At 39.4% G+C, this 20,955-nt stretch overlaps 1 protein-coding gene across 1 annotated transcript in view; it reads right to left on the bottom strand.

Annotated features, from left to right (window-relative positions):
- The window catches only part of DCLK1 (doublecortin like kinase 1), a 238,754-nt gene that overhangs the window by 60,242 nt on the left and 157,557 nt on the right, over positions 1–20,955 (bottom strand). Inside the window, exons 5-6 of the mRNA XM_082047893.1 lie at positions 16,039–16,155; positions 1,958–2,052 (exon numbers count right to left, since the gene is read on the bottom strand). Coding sequence (XP_081904019.1) covers positions 1,958–2,052; positions 16,039–16,155 — 212 coding nt within the window. The remainder of the gene's footprint in view (positions 1–1,957; positions 2,053–16,038; positions 16,156–20,955) is intronic.

The raw sequence follows: 20,955 nt of genomic DNA, 5'->3' as shown, positions 1-20,955 counted from the left end.
ACTTAAATAATATTATTGCAATGCATTTTTATATTATTGCAATCTCTTTTTACATGAATTATTCCATGTTTTGTCAGGTAAAAAAAACCCATCTGTCTAAAATAAAACCAGATAAGCATGAAAGGTCCCCTACTGAGGTCAAGGGGACTGGATATGAATATCTGAGAATTCAATTCTTTAATAATGTCTTATCTCTCCTGTAATCTACTTCAATATTTATTTTCTATACAGTTAGCAATGTAACTATGTTACCACTACAGAGCCCTTTGCATCCATTATACTGCCACTCAGTGATCTTGTTACACCTCCACATAGGGAACCTGTATAAGATCAAGCCATTCACTGTCTTCACATATGAAAGTCAGAAACCTTGTGGTCAAACACTCCTTATGTCTAATAGTGCTGACTGCATGGTTTGCACTCATCCATCCACAAATGTCAACAGAAAAACATTGCTGTGGGGAGAGAAGCATCAATGGTAGAGAAGTTGTTTAGGGAAGTTGCCAATGAAAAGAGACAGCCTTACAGCAAATGAAAATCCACTGCATACATCATTATCATCTACCTAAGCAGATATCCTTACATCAGTGATGTATAATTCATTTAGAAGACTCTTACTTCCCTCTTCAGTCACTTATTAAAGATTCAATAATAAGCTTTGAGAGCAAAAGCAAACAGGTGTGCAACACATCGCATTCAAGATGATTTTAGTACCAGCTTACCCAACTGAAACTTGTACCTTTAGTCTCTGTGTACAAGATCATGAAACCATGACACTAGCCTGAGGCTCCAAGCTGCCACTCACTGGCTATCTCTGTACTGCAAGATTACAGCTGGCTTCCGTATCTATAATCAAGTCATGGCAGAAACCCCTGGCTGTATCCCAGCCTAAGGCAAGGTTTGGTCATGCACTGCTCCTCAGCTCCCTGGCATCCACCAGACATGAAGAAGGCTGTAAGGGAGTTGTGCCATGCTACAGCTGTTCCTGATCTGGATATCCGGAGAATCAGGCAAGCACCAGCCCCTAAAGTCAAGCACTGCCAATTTTGTACGTAATCCCCTTACTTTGACAGACGTGAATTCTGCCTTATTTAAAAACAGAAAGGGCAGAAAAAGCATGTGTTCAAACTGTGTTTATAAACAAGTCTGAGATACGGAGTACTGCCTTAGGGAAGCTTCCATTGAGAACTGATCACAGTTTAGAAAATAGCAGAAGAGAAGATACACAGACATATGTCCCATTGCTTTTGAACAGAAACAATTAATTAAATCAGCATGTGAAGCCTTTTGGGTTGAAGGAGTAATGTTTTGTCAGGAGGTTACAGCAGTAACATAGGTACTACTTTGATTCTGGATGCTTAGGCACATTGTGGGTTCCTCTATACATGATAACTAGTGGGAACCTACAGCTAACAACAACTCCAGTCAAGCAAAGTGACTGACGAGTCTTATTCTGCCTTGCTACTGATAGTATTTTCACTGCACAAGACTATAATATCACAGCTAATTCACAGCTAAATTCCACACCACATTCTTTCACATTGCTTCAAAATCAAAGCTGGCTGTAGGTTTTGCAAGTGACATAATGCCCATGGCAAATTAAGAACAACAAAAAAGCCTTTGACAATGTGAACAGTTCCTTCCAGTTGTGAAACACTTGGAGAAAGGAAACTAAAACAAACAAACAAACAAACAAAAAGTTTTGTAAAAAAGGACACAGATACCCCTGTCTTTCCCCTCAAGGATAAACCAATTCCCAGAATACTTAGCATTTTGACAGACACAGAACAGTTGTATTCCACTTCAGAGTGTTGTAAAAACACACCAAGGACTGTAGCCAGGCTCTTCCACCCTATGACTCTACACACAAGGAACCAGTGGGGAGAAGGCTATTGGATAATGGCTATGTTGGATTCTCCCTAGCCATGATCAGAAATCAGTTTCCTTATGTCCTTACCCTCTGTTTCCGTAGGCTTCCTGGGCTGGTGGGAGATGGGCTTGGAGACTTCCCAGAGCGGGGAGTAGAGAGCTGGCTACCAGGGGTTCCATTCACTAAAAGGACAATAAATTGAAAAAATAAATGCAAAGCATTATTAAAAGCAATGAAATAGTTAAATCAACATATTCCTTCTCATTCTATGTTGAACATATTCATTGGTATTTTTTCATGTTTTCAGTATTAAGTAGTTCTCAAAAGAACTGTTTCCTCAGAGTTTTGGCTTATGATGCCAATTTTTATACAGAGTGCAAACAAATATTCAACAAATCTGAAAAGAATGCTTAGTCAATGGGAGAGAAAATGATCGTGTTTTCTTAAACTACATTGTTATTGTGCCTGTGCTTAAAAATGATGAAGAGCAAGGTGCTATGTTAACCTTAACAGACACTTGTTATAAGTAAACCTTTTCACTCCATTTAGTTATACCTTGAAGTGCTACCCAGCAAAAATAAAAAGCAGTACTGCTTGTAAGAACAAATAGGTCACTTGCTGTTCCTCACTCATTCATTCTAAGAGATTCCTGCAATACTATCTGACCAAAACACCACCTCAGACTTAACCCAGAAGGGCTTTCTAGAGGCAAATAAATTGGAGGCAACACCTCAAGTATGACTTTCTCAAAGAAATAAGTTCCTTCAGATATGTCAGTGCCTATCATTTTAGAAGCATCTTTTGCATACATGTGACATTATCCACTAAATTAACAGAACAATACCAGCAGAGGACAGAATTCTACTACAAAGTAATCACACACAATGTTCACGTCAAAGCACTGACAGAAAGACCACAAAGCGTGTATCATACATATATGTAAATATTCCTAAACAAGCAGTTGCTATATCATAGTCCATATTTGTCAGCACCAGGAAAAAAAAAGAACTGACAATCAGATTCCCAGATTCTGAATCTTGGGAGAATATTTACATACTAGGATATCAACAAGGCATTTGACTTACCTTCTATGAGTTCTAACATGGACAAAAATCTTACTGTTTAACCTGATAACAGCAAGCAGCAAAATTCCTGCTCTGTACTAAGCCAAGCTGTAGCCAAACTGAGAAGCAATGGGATTAGTTAGGGATAGCTGGGGCTGCTCACAGAGTGAGCTGAATGCGATGCAGGATTCATAAGCAGAAGCCTTTTCTGCGTAAGGCTGACGTCTTCAGAGCAGCAGTGGGAGGTGCAGGTGCTGTCTTAGGGCTACATCAAAGGTGTCAATTAAGCATAATGCTGCTGCTTCACAACGCTGAGCCACCGCAACCCCCACTCGCTTTCTACGGAGCCCCGAAAGCCTAAGTAATTTTATATGCTGTGCACTGAATCATAATGAGGTGCCTTTGGGGGCAATATACCAAATGACTCATCCGAAAATCAAAATGACAATAACTCTTGTAAAACCTTGGCTGACTGGCAATCTAGCAAATGCTAATTCCTCTGGATAATACAGTAGGCATTTTTAATAGATTTTTCTTACTTTTTACATAATACATTGTTCTCACTGGCTAATACTGACTCTGCACATTGTAAAGAAGAAACATGTATACCTACCACAGCACACACGTCAATAAAACACATTAAAATGTGTGATGAAAAATGATCACTTAATAGTGCTTAGGTGCTATGATCACTTAATAGTGCTTAGGTGCTATGAATGATCAAATCTGAACACCACTTTGTGCCAGGCATTGTTTAAGGTAAAGATACAATATATTTGTATAACCATAGGAACACCAGGATACACTAATTGGATTTAAATAGGTTGCTTTTATAGAAAACCATTCCACTCATCTAGGCTTCAAATTCTCATTGTCCAGAGGACAATGGCTCGCACGTATCAGCACTGATTCAGATGTTGTACTAAGTGTGTGGGAGAGAGCACATGCATATGGACACATTCACTGAAGTTCATAGAGTATTCAGCAAAACACTCCCTAGGTCTGGCCAATAATGACTAAAATCAAATTTATTAGCAATGCTTCCAAAATCATTTAGGAAAAGGGCAACAGGAGGACATTAAAAATGAGTTTTTTGGAATCTCAAACTTTTAAAGGGCTTCTTCTAAGCAAATATGGTATTATTTAGAAACTAATACTAAACTACTAGTATTCACATGGAGCTAGCCCTGAAGACCGCTCAGTAACAAGACTCATGGTCTGCCTTCTCTTTAAATCAAGAAGATATCCTTAGGTCCTATTATTATGAGAAAATTTAAGATAACACATACACTTTAATAAACCTTGTGGCACTAGGCAAAAGATCCTATTCCTTACAGATTAGCTCCTTCCCCATAATTTTCAATAGTAGTTTTTCTTAGAATTACTATTGTAATTATTCTGTCCTGAAGACTTGAGGCTGCCAAGTGAAACCAGACAAATAGATGCAACGGTGTATTTGACTCCTCATGTATTTCCTACATGTACCATGTTGATGACTACCTGCTTGAGATGAAAAAAACAAAGTATGGTAAACCCTAAAAATTACTCACTTGCCATCACCAGAGTATCCAGAGTGTTTAAGCTAAGCTCTCATGCTCTCCATATTTTAAAAAGGAAAATTTTGATAAGTCTGTTTGCCATCTTTAATATGTGAAATCAAGAGCACAATCAGAATCATAGAATAGTTTGGGCTGGAAGAGACCTTCAAAGGTAATCTAGTCCAACCCCCCTGCAATGAGCAGAGACATCTTCAACTAGATCAGGTCACTCAGAGCCCTGTGCAACCTGCCCTTGAATTTCTACAGGGATGGGGCATCTTCCACCTCTCTGGGCAACCTGCGCCAGTGTTTTACCACCCTCCCTGTACAAAATTTCTTCCTCATGTCTAGCCTGAATCGCCTCTCTTTTAGTTTAAAACCATTACTCCTTGTCTTGTCACAACATGCCCTTCTCAAAAGTCTGTCCCCATCTTTCTTATAGGCTACTTTTAAGTACTGAAAGGCTGCAATAAGGTCTCAAATTAATGGATCAAGTGAATTTTCCTCACCTCCTTACCCATATCCGAAATACAAAGGTGCTAACTCCCTAAAACTCATATCAGGATTTTTGTGAGCATACAAGGACTCCTTATACAGAGCTGTTTAGGAAACTCTAGAGATGACAATTAGCACTGAGGATGCGATTCCTTTTACTTTAGGTACATTTGTGTAGGCTTCTACATCTGAAGTAGTTTTCTAGACCTTCCTTTAACCAAGCTGCTGTCATAGCACAAGTCGTACAATCCCCAAGCAATCATCGAAAACTGATCTAATGAACAATGTACCAGATACATCCACTGCAGTGTAAACTTCTAAAGCAGGCACCTGGAGGTTTAGGATATGCTTCAGATGAAGCAAAATCATCAAAATTCTCCCCACCTATCTATTTTGATGGATTTTATTACAAGTGAAGAACTCTCTTAAATAAACTCTTGATGACAGTAGGCCACATAGTCTACATTAGAGTCAACCTGAACAGGGACTTGGGTGACATGGGTTCTATTCCCAGCTCTCTATATGCATCTGCACAGCATCAGACAAGTCATGTCACCTCTACCATTTGCCTACTTATTACTTAGCAAATTATGTTGTCTGTTTTCTAGGTGCTTTGCATATTTGGAGAATTTTATTAATGTAACGCTTAAGATAGACATCACAACAGGGAAGAAACTGTAATTCCTAATAATCCCCCAGTCCACTGCAGGGGGCCTCCTTTTTTATCTTCTCCTTTATGACTTGCTGGTCATTCCACCTCTGATTTTAGTTTATTGAGAGTTACTATACTGAATTTGCAAAGAGAGTTGATATTAGGTGCTGTGCAGCAGGAACAGACTGCATTGATTCATGACGATAGTGAGGCACTGGAACAGGCTGCCCATAGAAGTTGTGGATGCCCCATCCATGGAAATGTTCAAGGCCAGACTAGATGGGGCTTTGGGCAACCTGGTCTAGTGGAAGGTGTCCCTGTCCACTAGATTATCTTTAAGGTCCCTTCCAACCCAAACCATTCTATGATTCTGTTCTGTGATTCTGATCCCGTCCTGAATTCAATTTATAATACAATCACAACACCATTCTTACATATGCTTGCCATGATCAGATAACATAGCAACAAATATGTGAATGAAATATATAATGTGAAATAATAATGCATTCCTGATAAGTACAGGGATATAGTCTAAACTGTCTTAAAATCCATTTTTATGTGGAATGCACTGTGGTTGGAAAATGCATTCCTGTGCAGTATCTGCACTGCATTTCTCACCAACTGATACAGCACATGTTCCTATATGAAACCCTGATGTAGATAAAGACATATGAAATTGGTAAGCATTGTTGCGATTAATCATGTCATTGAGTGAGGCAAGAGGTTTCTTGTCACCTTTTATTCATAAAATAGCAGGGGGCAGAGACTTCAGCTTAACACACATTGTCCTCCCATCGTCTCATGAAAAAGATTTATCCATTCAAAATTTTGCAGGTGAAATATGTATTAAAAAGCTAAAACAATCACAAAATTATTGTGGCTGTTCTGAGTAGATGTATGCAGCTGCTTAGCTGTGAACTCCTCTCCTTACTGTCTTCTCTTGCTGGGGATGCATAGCAGGGCAAGAACTTGTCTTTGTGTTTGTTTTTCCACCACCTGGCACACACGTGAAGGTAGAAAATCCCACAAAACAGAACCTGAAAGCTGGATACCATCATTTACTGAGATAAATGGAAAATAGGTTTCCATATGAAGATGTTTATAAACTTATGAAAACCCTGCAAATAAAAATTACTTTGATAGCATTACAATAAATATGTTTTGATAGTGTATTTTTTGTTAAGCAATAAAAAGAAAAAGTGATAAAAGCTGAATTAATGTACCAAGTGCCAGTTTGAGAAGCTGCCAATGCCACTGCACTGTATTAAAATTATACTCTTCTATAAAACTGCCCGTTGATGTGTTAGCATCTTGTATTCTATAAAACACATTGAGATGACCCTTGTGTGTTTACAAAAGTGGTTTGCCAAACACAAAAGTGTGTGTGAAGAGGAAAGAGAAGACTGAGGGAAAGGAATAGTGGAGGCTTTTTCACAGACACTACTTATTCATGACTAGAACAGCCAAAACTAAGAAACTACTTACAGAAGACTCATCACGTGTAGGTCATATTCAGCAACTGTTAGCCAGAAAATGGTGATGTGAGAACACTACTTGACATTGTCTCAGTTACTTCTGTAGTTTGTCACTGTACTTTCCAAAACAACCCTTTTTTTTTTTCTCAAGAACATTATGTAGTTACAAAGTAGTTAGGGAACAAACCACACCTTGACTTTTTGTTCCTCCTGCTTTTGCATTCTACTTGTCTACATTTCATCATCTCTGTCTTCATTCTAAAGGGGAGAGCTTGCCCAGAGTGCCACTTTGCCTTAGCATGCAACTGGTTAAGAAAACATCCCAAATAACCAGTACTGCATTTATTTTAACTGTTGCTAAACTGTCCTTTTTACATTCAATCTTTGCTAGAGTTTATGTCAAGAAGTCACGCAAATACAAAAAAAACCCCAGCTCTCTGCCATCAAAGACAATGCTTAGCGGACCCAGACAGAGCTTTCACCTCATTAAATGATCAACAGATTAGAAATGTCAGCAGAAGGGATCACCTGCAGGTCAGGTTTACATTCCCATCCCGGCAGCCACCAATACCCGAGTCCCTGTAAGTCACCAGTGCCTGTGGTGGCTGCAACATGTAACCCAAGCAGTGCAGAGCTCAGCAGTGGCCCACGCTGATCTCCATGGAGTGGCCACTATGGTGGCATTTCTACTTCAACCTGAAGTCAGCTATGTCTGCACAATCAAGCAAAGAAGTGCTGCAGATATGTAGATATTGCAGACATGCTCAAGCTCTCAGAAGACTTCCCCAGAGCTTTCCTTGAAAATACAACTCTCTGGAATCCATGAGTAATTTTATTTTGTAGCCTCAGAAAGTGGGTAAGGGCCTCTTGGTTTTTTATCTGCACTTCATTAGAGCTGATATCTATGATCTTGGTTGCTAATTTTACATACTATCTAATCTAGAGAGCATCTACATGTATGTAAGATTTAATGAAAACCTCGCTTTAGAACTGTTTTCTCTAATGGGAAAGACTAGGATTCTCAAATCAGCCTATGTGAATGGAGCACCAACTCTGAGGATGTTTCTTCTTTCAGCATTTAACTTCTCAATACTTTAACAGAGATAGACTATTCAGTCTAACCAAATCTACTTCTCTTACTAACTCTTGATCTTTACTACAAGCTATAAAATCATAAAACTTCATTTTTAATGATTAGTATCAAATACAAACACCATAAATAAAAAATTAAAAGGAAGCCAGGATCAAAGTAAAAATCATCTGGAAATCCCTGGATTTGTAGGATGACTCCATCACTCCCATGGGTTTGTACTCTTGGCTTCAGGAAATTTTCGCTTCAGCATATTTATTACAAAACCTGTCAGCTGAGTACCAGTAACAGTGTGAATAAAAACATGTGACCTTGCCAAAGACAATATGATACATCACGCTCCTTCCTTTGGGATCCAAAAGCCCTTCTTGAGTCAGGTGGCTGAAGAAGGCTTTTTTCTGGATAACGGCCTAAGGATGAACTATCAGACTAAATGAAAACATATCTTCTTGTGGAGGAACACATCTACCTCTTTTTTTAAACTACCTGAGAAAAGCACAAGCATCTGCTCTGGAGAAGTGTTCCGTAAGATCCAGTTTACATATCATAAAACAACTTTTCCTTTTGGGAACATCTACCATTTTGATCAGGCTTTCGTTTGACAAGTAGTTTCACAATTTCTTTGCCCAGGTGCAAATTTAAAAAAAAACCACACAGACCTTGGTAATGTGACCTACTTTATCAATTTTTCACATATATTCCCTTTGTCATTCGGAATAGGTACATAGCAACCCAGTTACTCTTGAAATAGGCACTTGTCACACTAAATAACTAAAACTCCTAAATAACACTTCTTAACACCAAACCTGAATGGCTGTTACAAATCAGATTTCAAGCATCCAAAATATTTTGGGTGATAGTTTTAGGGTAACGGGAGACAGCTGAGAGGGGAAGAGAAATGAGAAGGAAATAATTTTGAAGGAGGTATTCAAACTGAAAAAAAAAGAAAAGAAAGTAGTTACTTTTTTTGAGAGCAAGTGCTGAAAATTAGAGTTGGGATTTCAGAGGCTAAAACAGAGTTCATCTGAATTCAGTATCTTTCATTTATTTAATGGACCAAGGGTACAATAATTCCAGGCATTTCATGCTGCTCTTGATTTGATTAAAAATAATGATCATGAAGAAGTAAGTGCTGCTTTCTTCAAATCTGTTACCTCTTCACCTGCACTGAGGCTGCCACCAAAGGTGGACAGAAGCTGACAGCCACAGAATAGCCATCAGACAGCCATAATTTTCAGTCACCAGCAATGGCCTCATACCCGGTCTTACTGAAATTCAACATCTCTTTTATGATGTCCTTTCCCGAACAATATTTGTTGCCAACAAAAAAACATCAAAGTGTTTTACAGGCTTTAAGAAGACATCAGGAAAATTAAGTAGTGGCAGGATTATCTATTGCACTTGGAACCAGACTTCATTTCTCTGCCTTCCTGGGAGGTCACGATACCTTTCTCTGCTTCTTTTCTTTGCCTTGTTCCCCGCTTCTCTTCTCTATCTAGGCTGAAAGCATTTTGAAGCAGACAATACCTCAAATGCATTTGCAAAAAACCAGAAAGTAATCCTCCTGCAGCGAGAACTATGTCTTGGGGTACTGTTTTGAAACAGTGTCAGATGTAAATAAAAAACTGAAAAAAACATATAATAATGGAGAAGTCAGCCCTTTCCACAGATCTTCCTAGCTTGTATGTACTCTTGTAAGAAAAAAGTATTATGTGTTTTTACATAAAAATAGTATACATCTGCTCTCAGGAGCCAGGGAGGCTACTGGGAAAATATAAGCACATTAAGCATATGCTCTCTAAAGAAAAAAGGCAGGATGGAAGAAAGGTGGACACCACCTATAGAAAGGCATACATTCAGGAAATGGTGTAAAAGCAGATGCAGCTTTTTTTGCTGACTATAGATTGTATAGCTCAAGAAAGGTTGAGGAGTGTGTGTCTCCCATTCCTTCTGACACATATTTCCTAGACCTCAGCTAACCAGAGCACAGCTTTGTAAAACACCCGTGTGGCACTGAGTGCTACTGTAGCCTCTGGCACTGCTCAGGGTATTTCTCTGCAGCCCTGCAGCCTGTTCTCCACCCTTTCCCCCCAGCTGCCATGGCACTGCGTCCCACAGCCCGTGGGACAGTATCTTCTCCCCCATTGTTGCCATGCTGTCACTCCCACAGCTGTGCACTTGCAAGGCCCAACACTGCTGCTGTGGCAGGTTCTGTATGGGGCTTTCAGGCTCGACAAGGATACTGACTTTACAGGCAATGGATAGAGTCCAACGGGTGAAAGTTATCTAGGACCTTCGGGAATGTCACTAAGAGTCCTTTGCCCCCAGTACCAGATGAGACAACGAAGGGAAATGGTTCTTCAGAGCATTGGCTGGGGGCTCACCAAGGAGAGAGGACATTAAGGGTCCTTTCCCTGCTCCCACACAGAGTCAGGGGCCACCACAAAAAGGTCAGACAGAAAATAGAAAGCTCTACATATTAGAGGCAAGTGCCTTCAAGTAGAATTTTATCTAAAAATTTTTTGTTAACATTACTGACTTTATCTTCAAAGCACTATATTTGGTAAAATGGTATTGCTCCAAACTTAGAGATGCAAAAATGAGACACAGACAATAATGAAAACCAGCAAACCAATCAACCTCCCAAAATAACCCCTTGATTTCTGTAAGCAGCTTCAGAAGCTACTGAAACAAATTTGGGAGAGTTCATCATTCTGTATCACTGTTTTCTGAGGAGAAGGGTCTCATGGACTTCATTGCATTTATAAGCATTTAGTTCAAGCCAAAGGTTGACTTAATTCATTTACCACTTGAAATTCTGTGTCAAAGAAGTGAAACAGTTCTTGATTATGGTATTTAAGTGCTTAAACCACAGCAGACAGTCTACATGTCCTAGCCTCATTTACACATCCATTTCTCTAACCATGGGGAAATAACCCAAAAACTGAACCTTCATTAAAAATAAAACTTATGAATCCCAATCAGCTAGCCTGTGTATGATGAGAAGAAAAATAATACTGAAGACCTGCATTAAAGTCTATCCCATACCATAGATGCATACAGGAGATAATTAAGAATAACTGAAGGACACCCCTTCAATTTAGGTTTTTACCAGTTTTAATATCCAACTTTGTGATTTTCACATTTTTTAACATTATCTTTGTCTATGCAGCTTTCCTTTTCTTGGCCCATGTAGTTATCTGTGCGTATTACCTGGATATGGGCATGAATTGATGACAGAGGCAGGCAGCTGTTCCTTTTACCCAGCAAGAATGCACAGACTTTTCAAAACACAGCAAGAGTCAAACGAGGAATCATATTCTTTCAAATTAGCAACATGTGCTTCTCCATACAGCTTGCTTAGCTTTTTCTCAAGGGTACACTATCCATAATGCTTTATCCCTACTTTTCTCAACTTTCTCTTATGATAAAACTCTCCACATAATGATACACCTTTATTTTTCAATGTATATATATTGTCTTTGATCTAAGCAAAAAATCTACTGTTTTTCTGGAGTATTTTTATGTTTATCCCTACTGAATAACAGTAATTTAACAATAAACTGAAAGCAGTTTAAAAGCGTAAAATAAAATACATATATATGTATACACTTACCATTAACAACATGACAACAAAAGCATAACTTCTAGTTATGTACTAGTCATTCAGGAGACTCTAATACTGAGATGTTTAATGTAAACAACATGGGAAAAATTATCTGCTCATATTTGCACTAGATGGTAGTTCTATTCTGCTGATGTCACTGGTATACCATTTCAACAAACAGGCAGGATTTTTAGGCCTACAGGATGGCAGAATAGTGAAATCTGTACATATTGTCTGCATTTCATGTGAGAACTTCCATACAATTATATAATCATTTAGGTTGAATAAGACCTTTAAGATCATCGAGTCCAACCATTAACCTAATACTGGCAGTAAACCATGTCCCTAAGAACCTCATCTATGCATCTTTTAAACACCTCCAGGGATGGTGACTCAATCACTTCCCTGGGCAGCCTGTTCCAAGGCTTGACGATGCTTTCTGTGAATAGATTTTTCCTGATATCTAATCTAAACATGCCCTGGCACAACTTGAGGCCATTTCCTCTCCTCCTGTCACTTTACTTGGGAAAAGAGACCAACACCCTCCATGCTACAACCTCCTTTCAGGTAGTTGTAGGGAGTGATACAGTCATCCTCCTCATCCTGCTTTTCTCCAGGCTAAACAGCCCCAGTTCCCTCAGCATAAGGCCTGTGCTCCAGACCCCTCATCAGCTTCATTGCTGTTCTCTGCACTCTCTCCAGCACCACAACGTCTTGCCTGTAGTGAGAGGCCCAAAACCAAACACAACTTTTGAGGTGCAGCCTCACCAATGCCGAGTAGAGGGAGAAGACTGTTTTTTTGTCTAACAATATCTTGCTGTTTCTGGTTTATTTCTACTGTTGTTTCTTTTAGCACAGTGTCTAATATCAAACAATTCTTGAGGGCAAGTGGCCACTGAGTAAAATATTGTTTCATCTTATGACATTATTATTAATGTAAATACTTGTGTATGTAAGTTAGAAATAGCCTTCCTGTAAAATTCACACAATTTGACTTCACTGTTTGCAGAAATCAAACACAAGAGGCACAGACAACCAAATTAGATCCATTGTCCCCACTAAAATTAACTTCTATAGAAATTTTTTCAATTGTTTACCCTTTTTAAGCTGCAACAGTAGAATAGGATAGGATAGGATAGGATAGGATAGGATAGGATAGGATAGGATAGGATAGGATAGGATAGGATAGGATAGGATACGATAAACTGTTTCAGTTGGAAGGGACCTACAATGATCATGTAGTCAAACTGCCTGACCAACTCAGGGCTGACCAAAAGTTAAAGCAAGTTATTAAGGGCATTGTCCAAATGTCTCTTAAACATTGACAGGCTTGGGGCATCAACCACCTCTCTAGGGAGCATGTTCCAGTGTTTGACCACCCTCTTGGTAAAGAAGTGTCCAGTCTGAACGTCCCCTGACACATCTTTGAGCCATTCACATGCGTCCCAGCACCACATGCCAGGGAGAAGAGATCTGAAGCTCTCTCCACCTCCTCAGAAAGCTGTAGAGAACAATAAGGTCACCCCTCAGCCTCCTTTTCTAAAAACTACACAAGCCCAAAGTCCTCAGCCACTTCTCACAGGACACTCTTTCCAGCTCTTTCACCAGTTTTGTTGCCCTCCTCTGGATGTAATCAAGGACCTTCACATTTTTCTTAAATTGTGGGGTCCACAACTGTACCCCACACTCAAGGTGAAGCTACACCAACACTGAACACAGCAAAACAAATCACCTCTGTTGACTGGCTGGCCGTGCTGCATGTGATGCACCCCAGGATGGGTTTGCCCTCTGGGCTGCCAGGGCATGTACAGCTGACTCATGCTGAGCTGCTGTCAACCAGCACCCACAGATCCCTTTCTGCAGGGCCACTCTCCAGCCACTCCCCTCCAAACTTATAGTTGTGCCCTGTGTTACTCCATCACAGGTACAGAATCTGGCACTTGGACTTATTAAATCTCACCCCATTAATCATTTTTCAATGCTCCAATCTAGCTAGATCCCTCTGAAAGGTCTCTTGTTCCTCAAGAGAGTCAACAGCACCCCCCAGTTTTGTATCATCAGCAAACTTGTTAATGGTGCATTTAACTCCTGCATCCAGAGTGTTGATAAATTTATTGCACAGAACCAGATCTAGAATCAAGCCCTAAGGAACACCATTGGTAATTGATCATCAGCCAGATGCAGCCCCATTCACTACAACACTCTGAGCCCTGCTGCCCAGCCAGTTCTTCACTGGTTGACAGGCTCCTCTGTCACCATCCTATACATTCCTGTAGGGCTTTGTCCAGAGTCTTTCTCTAAGAAAATCCTTATTACAGTGTCCGTATGACTATGTGACATAGACAAAGACATGGACCATCTTTCAACTAACTAGTATGTGCCTATTTCTTGTAAATTTTTTTTTTTTTACATAAGATATATTTAAGATGGGTAAACCTGTCATTAGTGCAGAACCATCCAAAATAGTTTGCTTTTTCAATATTTTCATGACACTGTTTCTTTTCTTGTTATAAATGTAAGTATATAATGTATTTGGTTTTGTAGCATAATGAAGACATTCCTGTTTTTCACAAGCTGTAAAATAATCTCCTGATCTTTTGCAGTGATTAAACACATAATGCTATCCTGTTCAGACCCTGCAAAAACTGAAATTCAGGAAAATAAGATCTACTCACACTTCTCCCGCGTGTTTAATTAAAAACAGTACTATTTCTCTCAGGACCAAAATCAACAAAGCATCACACAGTCAACATGGCAAAAAAGTTACTAGTCCAATGTCAGAAACATCTGTTATGCATAGCAGGACAGTTATTCCTCATAGAAATGTCTATATACAGTACAGTGTCCATTACCTGCACTCCCAAATGAATATTCATTAAAAAAAAAACAAACAAAAACAAACAAAAAAACAAACCAAACCAGAAGGAGTTCATAACATTCACACACCAAACAGGGCCTCCACTGCTAAAATTTAATATACCTCTGTTCCACCTGGCTACAAAGAAAGCTACTTAGTATTTTTTTAAGAAATAGCTACTCTCAGTTTGTTCCTCACAGCAATGCTTCTTCCCATTACCTCTTTTCAGATTTATCTATTTCAGCTGTTCTTGGATGTGAAGAAGGCACATTGCCTCCCAGCTCTGCTACCCACATCCATACCTCTGTCTCTCACTGTGTCTCTCCCACTTTCCTCCTTCCCTGAGCAAGGATGATTTTTTTTCTCAGCTTAGTCTTCTTATGATAAATATGGTTTCAGCTGGTCCATGCCCCTCCTCTTTGAAACCAGCTAGGAAGCCTGGGGTCATTCTGGTCACCACCTTCCCATGAAGGCCTTATGGTGCTGGATGCAGGTCCCAGAATGATGCTTGCTTCTCTGCTGGTAGAAGGCTTATGGCAGAAGTGAGGTGGCTTTCAGAAGCTCTAAAGTTTGCCTCTTGCAAAATCCACTTCACAAGCAATACTGCAAATGCTGCATTGGATCCACTCAACTGGCCCACACCAAGTATTGTTTGTACTTTCAGGCACCACTACTGGCAAAATATCTAATGCACTTTTGTTGTTTATTTATTTGTTTTGCTTGGGAAAAAGCTGCAGGGGGGAACTAGTCATAGACCATTTAGTGGGAGCAGCTGCAAAGTCAGCCAAAGCAAGGCCTTCAGAGAGAACTTTTAAATCTTTTAGCTGTGTCTTCTCCAGCCTGTACCACTGGCTTGTTAGGTCAACCCTGACATATTTCTTCCTCAGCTATCTTTGCACCTCACATTCACATACCATGTAATTGCATTGTTTTTTAGCCCTTTCTCCTCCCCAACCCTATCCTTTCCTCACTGCTGCCTCTTAACTCCGTCAGAAACAAAATGCAAATGAAATCAACCTTGTGCAGACACAGACCCTGTGCTGTGTAACTTGGATTACTTTCTACACTGTACTTACTCAATTCCTAGTACAAAGAATTCCTGGTTTTGTCAGTCTTTAGGTACTGCCAGCAAAATCATGCATGGAAAATAAAGTAAAATGAATTATGGTAATGCCAGAGTAAGATTTATAAAACACTGAAAAATTATTTTGTTTTGGGAAGACACTTCATCTTAGATGCAACTGAGAAAGTGAATACAAGTGAATTTTTACCATCAACTATTTCATTCATACAATGTTTTTCCACAGAAACGTGGAATTTTAAGCATATTGCCAATTGTATTGAAACAGATTGGTTGCTGTTGTTAAGAAAAAATTCTTTCTTGCTTTACCTGAACTGGTAGAAGCAGGAGACTTGCTGCGTCGGGATGGGCCCGGGCTCTTGGTGGTGCTCCTACGTGAAGTCGAAGCTATTTTGGTATAGGAAGTGGATTTCACCACCCGACATTCTAAAAGAAAAAAAAAAAAACTGCATAAGTTAGCAATTAAGAAAGTCAGCAAGATTCTGTAACAGAAAGAGCACTGAAAAGCACAAACACTTAGCCCACGCTTGTTTTCATTCACATTGAGGAGTTTTATGGGAAAATATAAAATCTGTATAAATGGCTCCATTAAAATCCAAGTACAGTATGTACCACATCCCAGGCAAAGAACTGCTGCAGTAATCTAGACTTTTAGATACCATGGTTACTGCAGGTACTTAGGACAGCTTAATTTAACAGTGCTGAGACTACAGATAAAATTTATTTGCTTTTGAAGATTTCAGCACAAGTAATGCAGTGGCTTTTTTGTAAACAATCCAAATGCAATGTAAGCATTTTTGTCAACCTAGGCAGTCTCCTCTAGAAGAACCGGAAGACTGCTTTTATATATCAAAATGTTAAGACTGTATGAGATGACGCAGGTGTCTGTCACTCATGAAAGGTTTCAAGAAAGTGAAGCAGGTTTGTTGCTCCTGCTTAATCCTCTGGTGAGCAACAGCCCACATTGTATAGCACACGCAATTCATCACAGGTTGAGGGAAATGGCACTACTTGCTCATAAGAGACATCAGTAAAATCAATGAAGAGGCGAAATTACCCTCCCACTTGAGAACACTGCAAGATGTTCAGGTTAGAGTTTATATACACCCACACAGCTCTGTAGGCATTCTTGCATTACACCTGAAAAATGGTTCTTGGCCTGAGGATGAAAGAACTTTGTGTGCGTAACACTGATGTCTTGCACTCATAATGGATACTAAATTAATCACCAGACATTATACAGTAAGGGAAAAAAAAGAGATTTCCACTTCTTAGCCAATACACAATTAGCAGTCTGCAGCAGTGTTTACACTGTCTTCACCTGACGATGTCAGTACACTTGACTTGTTTAAAAATATATCAGTAAACATTTAGTTCTGTATCAGACCTCTTCCCCCTTTTCTTCCCACGGTTAAAATTCCTCAACATAGGTTAAGAGAAATAAACAAGAATGTTTTCTCCCTAGTCAGGAAATATCGTGTACAAGCCTGCACATTATTTAGTCTTCACAGATGATCAGTGGAGCCTGTAACGTATTTTAGACAGATTAGAGAACATAGAAATAAAATTGAGCATAACTGATTAACTTAAACATATCCACCAGAGAATGATGTCATGAAGTGTATTTCTCTTGGCTGCCCTAACTGTTTGTCTTTCATCAAGCTGTTCAAAGAAAGGGAAGCAAGAACTGATGCGTTACTGAGGGAACATTGAGCACAGCTGAGAGGGCCAGAGAAATGCTTTGGTTGCCCCAAAGCTTTTCTTCCCAAACCCTCCCACCTTCCTAATGACCAATAGCAGGTAATTTCTTTCTGTTGACATTTTATGTGATTCATTGGTGATTATTCTTATTTTATACTGAACAACTAGTAGAAACAGAGAAAAACATTTACTCTGTTGTAAGAGGAAATTATCAACTCAAAACAGGAGGAATCAGATGAAAGCTTTCAATTAGGTTCCACTACGTAATTACAGCAGGAATCTTACATTGATATATTAGCATAAATGTCTGCTCCAGAAACCATCTATACATGTCAAATGCAAAACAGTTCTTTACCTTTCTTGTAAACAAAGATTTAAAATGACCAAACACCTAACAGCCAACTTCTTTGATCTTGTAAAACTATGACGTAATTGGACCCCATTTACAGCAATCAGTCGAGAAGGGAACTGAATATTCGAATGGTCAACAAACAAAAAGACTAAAGTATAATGACCCAATCAAGCTAAGAGTAAAAGCTTAAGAGGCTAGGAAGAAAATAGTATTTATGTACTATTTTTCCTGTAATATAAAACTTTCTGTAATATACTTTACTCTGTAAAAAGTTTCCTCTGTTTCCAATATGTAAAGAAAAAAAAAAATCGATATCTCTCTCTTGAAATTTATGCTATGCATGAAACCTTAACTCTTATCTTATTGTAAGTATTCATACTCATTCAAGTTCTTTGAATACCTTATAAGCGCACACAGTTAGAATGGGGTTAGAGATAAGATTCTGCATTTGAATGTGTATTTTCCCTCATAGTGTTAGAAAGGAACAGGCAGAAAGTGGTACAAAAGGAAAGAGGAGGCAACTCAATGTATGTCCTGGTTATCTTTCTATCCTACGGATACAGTGCTGTCTAGGACAATACCCAAGATAGCCCTGTTATCATTTCACTCAACATATTCAGAAATTAGAAGAAAATAATTAATGAAAGGTCATTCTTCTTCATCTGGGGTTTGTCACACATGGGCAAACACAGTGTGGGTGACATGAACTGAAGAGGATAACTGCACCTCTGTAGAGGGTTCCTACCACTTCTGGGAAAGAGAGAGACTGGCAGGCGGCTGCACCCACCAGGGCATTTTACCACCCCTCATTACTAACAGGCTTCTTAGAAAGGGTGATGTTAGGAACAGTCTGCAAATTGTTCCTATGAGCTACATACAGACCATGAACTGTTATTTGAGTATCCCTGTGCTAGTGGCATATCATCCCATGAGGAAGCCACCTCTCACAGCTAGCTGTACATAAAATCTCTCACTACTGAAGTAGAAACATAGATGATCATATGGTGATGATGAAGTGACAGGAGCACCTCTCACATGAGGAAAAGCTGAGGGAACTGGAACTGTTCAGTCTGAAGAAGAGTCAGGAGGAATCTAACCAATGTATACAAATACCTTAAGGGATGGTGTGAAGAAGATGGAGTGAGGCTCTTTTCAGCAGTGTTTGGTGACAGGACAAGAGTCAACGGGCATAAACTGAAAAAATAGGAGGATCTGTCTGAACTAGAACAGGTTACTCAGAGACATTGTGAAATCTCATTCAAAAGCTGTCTGGACATGGTCCTAGACAACCAGCTCTAGGTGATCCTGTGTTAGCAGGGGGTTTGGATCACAGGCCTCCTCCAACCTCAATCATTTTGTGATTCTCAGGGCTTTGTCTAGTTTTTTTCTGGAAAATTGCAATGATGGAGTCTACATAGCCTCCCTGGGAAAACCCATTCTAGTGCCTGACTGCCATCACAATGAAAATGTTTTCCTTTATATTAGTCTAAACCTCTTGTTTCAATTTATCCCTATCATCTCTCATCCTCCTATCATGCAACACTGTGAGAAGCCTGACTCCATCTTCTTGATGGAGAAGAGATGCTGTTCCATAGGTGCTGGGGGGTTCTGGTAGCTCCGTGTGAAGTCATCTCCACGTTGAGCGAGTCCAGTTCCATCAGCCTTTCCTCACAGGACAAGGGCTTCAGCCTTCCACCACCATGATGATCCTTCTCTAACTTCCTCTAATTTAGCGATGTTTTCCATGAACTGATGGGCCTGAAACTGGACAAAGTATTCCAGATGTGGCCTCGCATGTGCTGAGCAGAGGGAACTAATTATTTCTTTGTCTTTATTGGCTCTGCTCGTGTTCATACAGCCCTGGATGCTCTTGGCACTCTTCGCTGTCAGGGCAACTCTCTGCCACAGAAATTTTCTCTCTTTCCCTGTTTTTCCATTTGTACAAACCTTTCAAGCTCTGTTATTAACTTCTTTGACACAATTTCATTTTTTCTCTCAAAACTAATTTGCAGGTCATGACATTTTAAGACTGTAGTTCAAATGAGCATATATTTTCTCTGATCAAACACCACCGTGAATCCCAAAGTAAATATTGTGAAGTGGCACATTTCCTATGGGTTTACAAGCTTATTCATAAATGACATGGGTTTGTGCATGTGCACAAACCTTCAGCGCTGCACACACCAGGCAACTCATGCCTTTAAAGACTGTGGCAATACTAGTTAGAGAGTCTGAAAGAATTTCCAGTCATGGATAGAAGGTAACCATGCTGCTTGTAGCAAATAGCTCTCAGCTCCCATGAACAGTTTATGCATGCAATTCTGTTGTCACATTTAGTTTGGAAAATAAAATTTTACTGCAGGCAAAGATCCCACTCAGTAACCACTGCTTGTCTCCTCTAAGACACTACCATAATCTGCCTGTTGCTGTAGGAAATCTATGTTTACATAAAGAGGAAGGGAAAACAAAACAAAAATGCAAGCTTTTTAAACCCATATTTTCTACACAGAATCTACACTGGTAAGAAAATAAATACATATCTTTTCCTCATCACCAGTATTCTGATAAGCATACAACAGGTCCTTAGTATGCCGTGAAATAAAAGACTGTTTTGTCCCTGATTTTCTTTTGATGCCAAAACTATATCAGAAATGGATCTGAACTCCTGACAGAAGAGAGTTATACTGCCTTTCTCACTCATGTGGGCATGTTCAGCCAAGAAGAAAACACCAGGTGTTTCTGTAGTATGTTCTGTAAGGCAAGAAGTGTATCACAAAACCTCAGTCCTTCCTCTCACTATCAACTAAGATTAAAGGAACAAAATGATGATACCCATATAACGTGAAGCAAAAAAAGGTCAACTTTAAGGTCTGATCACAAGCTTTATTGCTTTCCAACTTTCCTGGATAAATAAGGATGTTTTTCCAGCCAAAACATCTTGCAATAAGATGTTCTATTGTGTAACTACAGACAGAACTACAAAGTAGGAAAGAGAAGTACAGACTATCAGCAGCGAGACTAACAATTTAACACTGCAGTCTCTTTATAGCATGGAATATTACCACAGAGGTCTGAGGCATTTAATGGACATTAACAACAATAAGGCTGAGAAAAAGAGGGCAGTATCCCAAGGCTACGATTTAACATCGTTGAGACACCGTGGGGAAATGATA

This window comes from Streptopelia decaocto (assembly GCF_964273445.1).
Source record: "Streptopelia decaocto genome assembly, chromosome: 1".
Taxonomy (NCBI): domain Eukaryota; kingdom Metazoa; phylum Chordata; class Aves; order Columbiformes; family Columbidae; genus Streptopelia; species Streptopelia decaocto.
The sequence above is the reverse complement of the archived record's forward strand: the minus strand, read 5'-3'. Positions and strand labels throughout refer to the sequence as shown.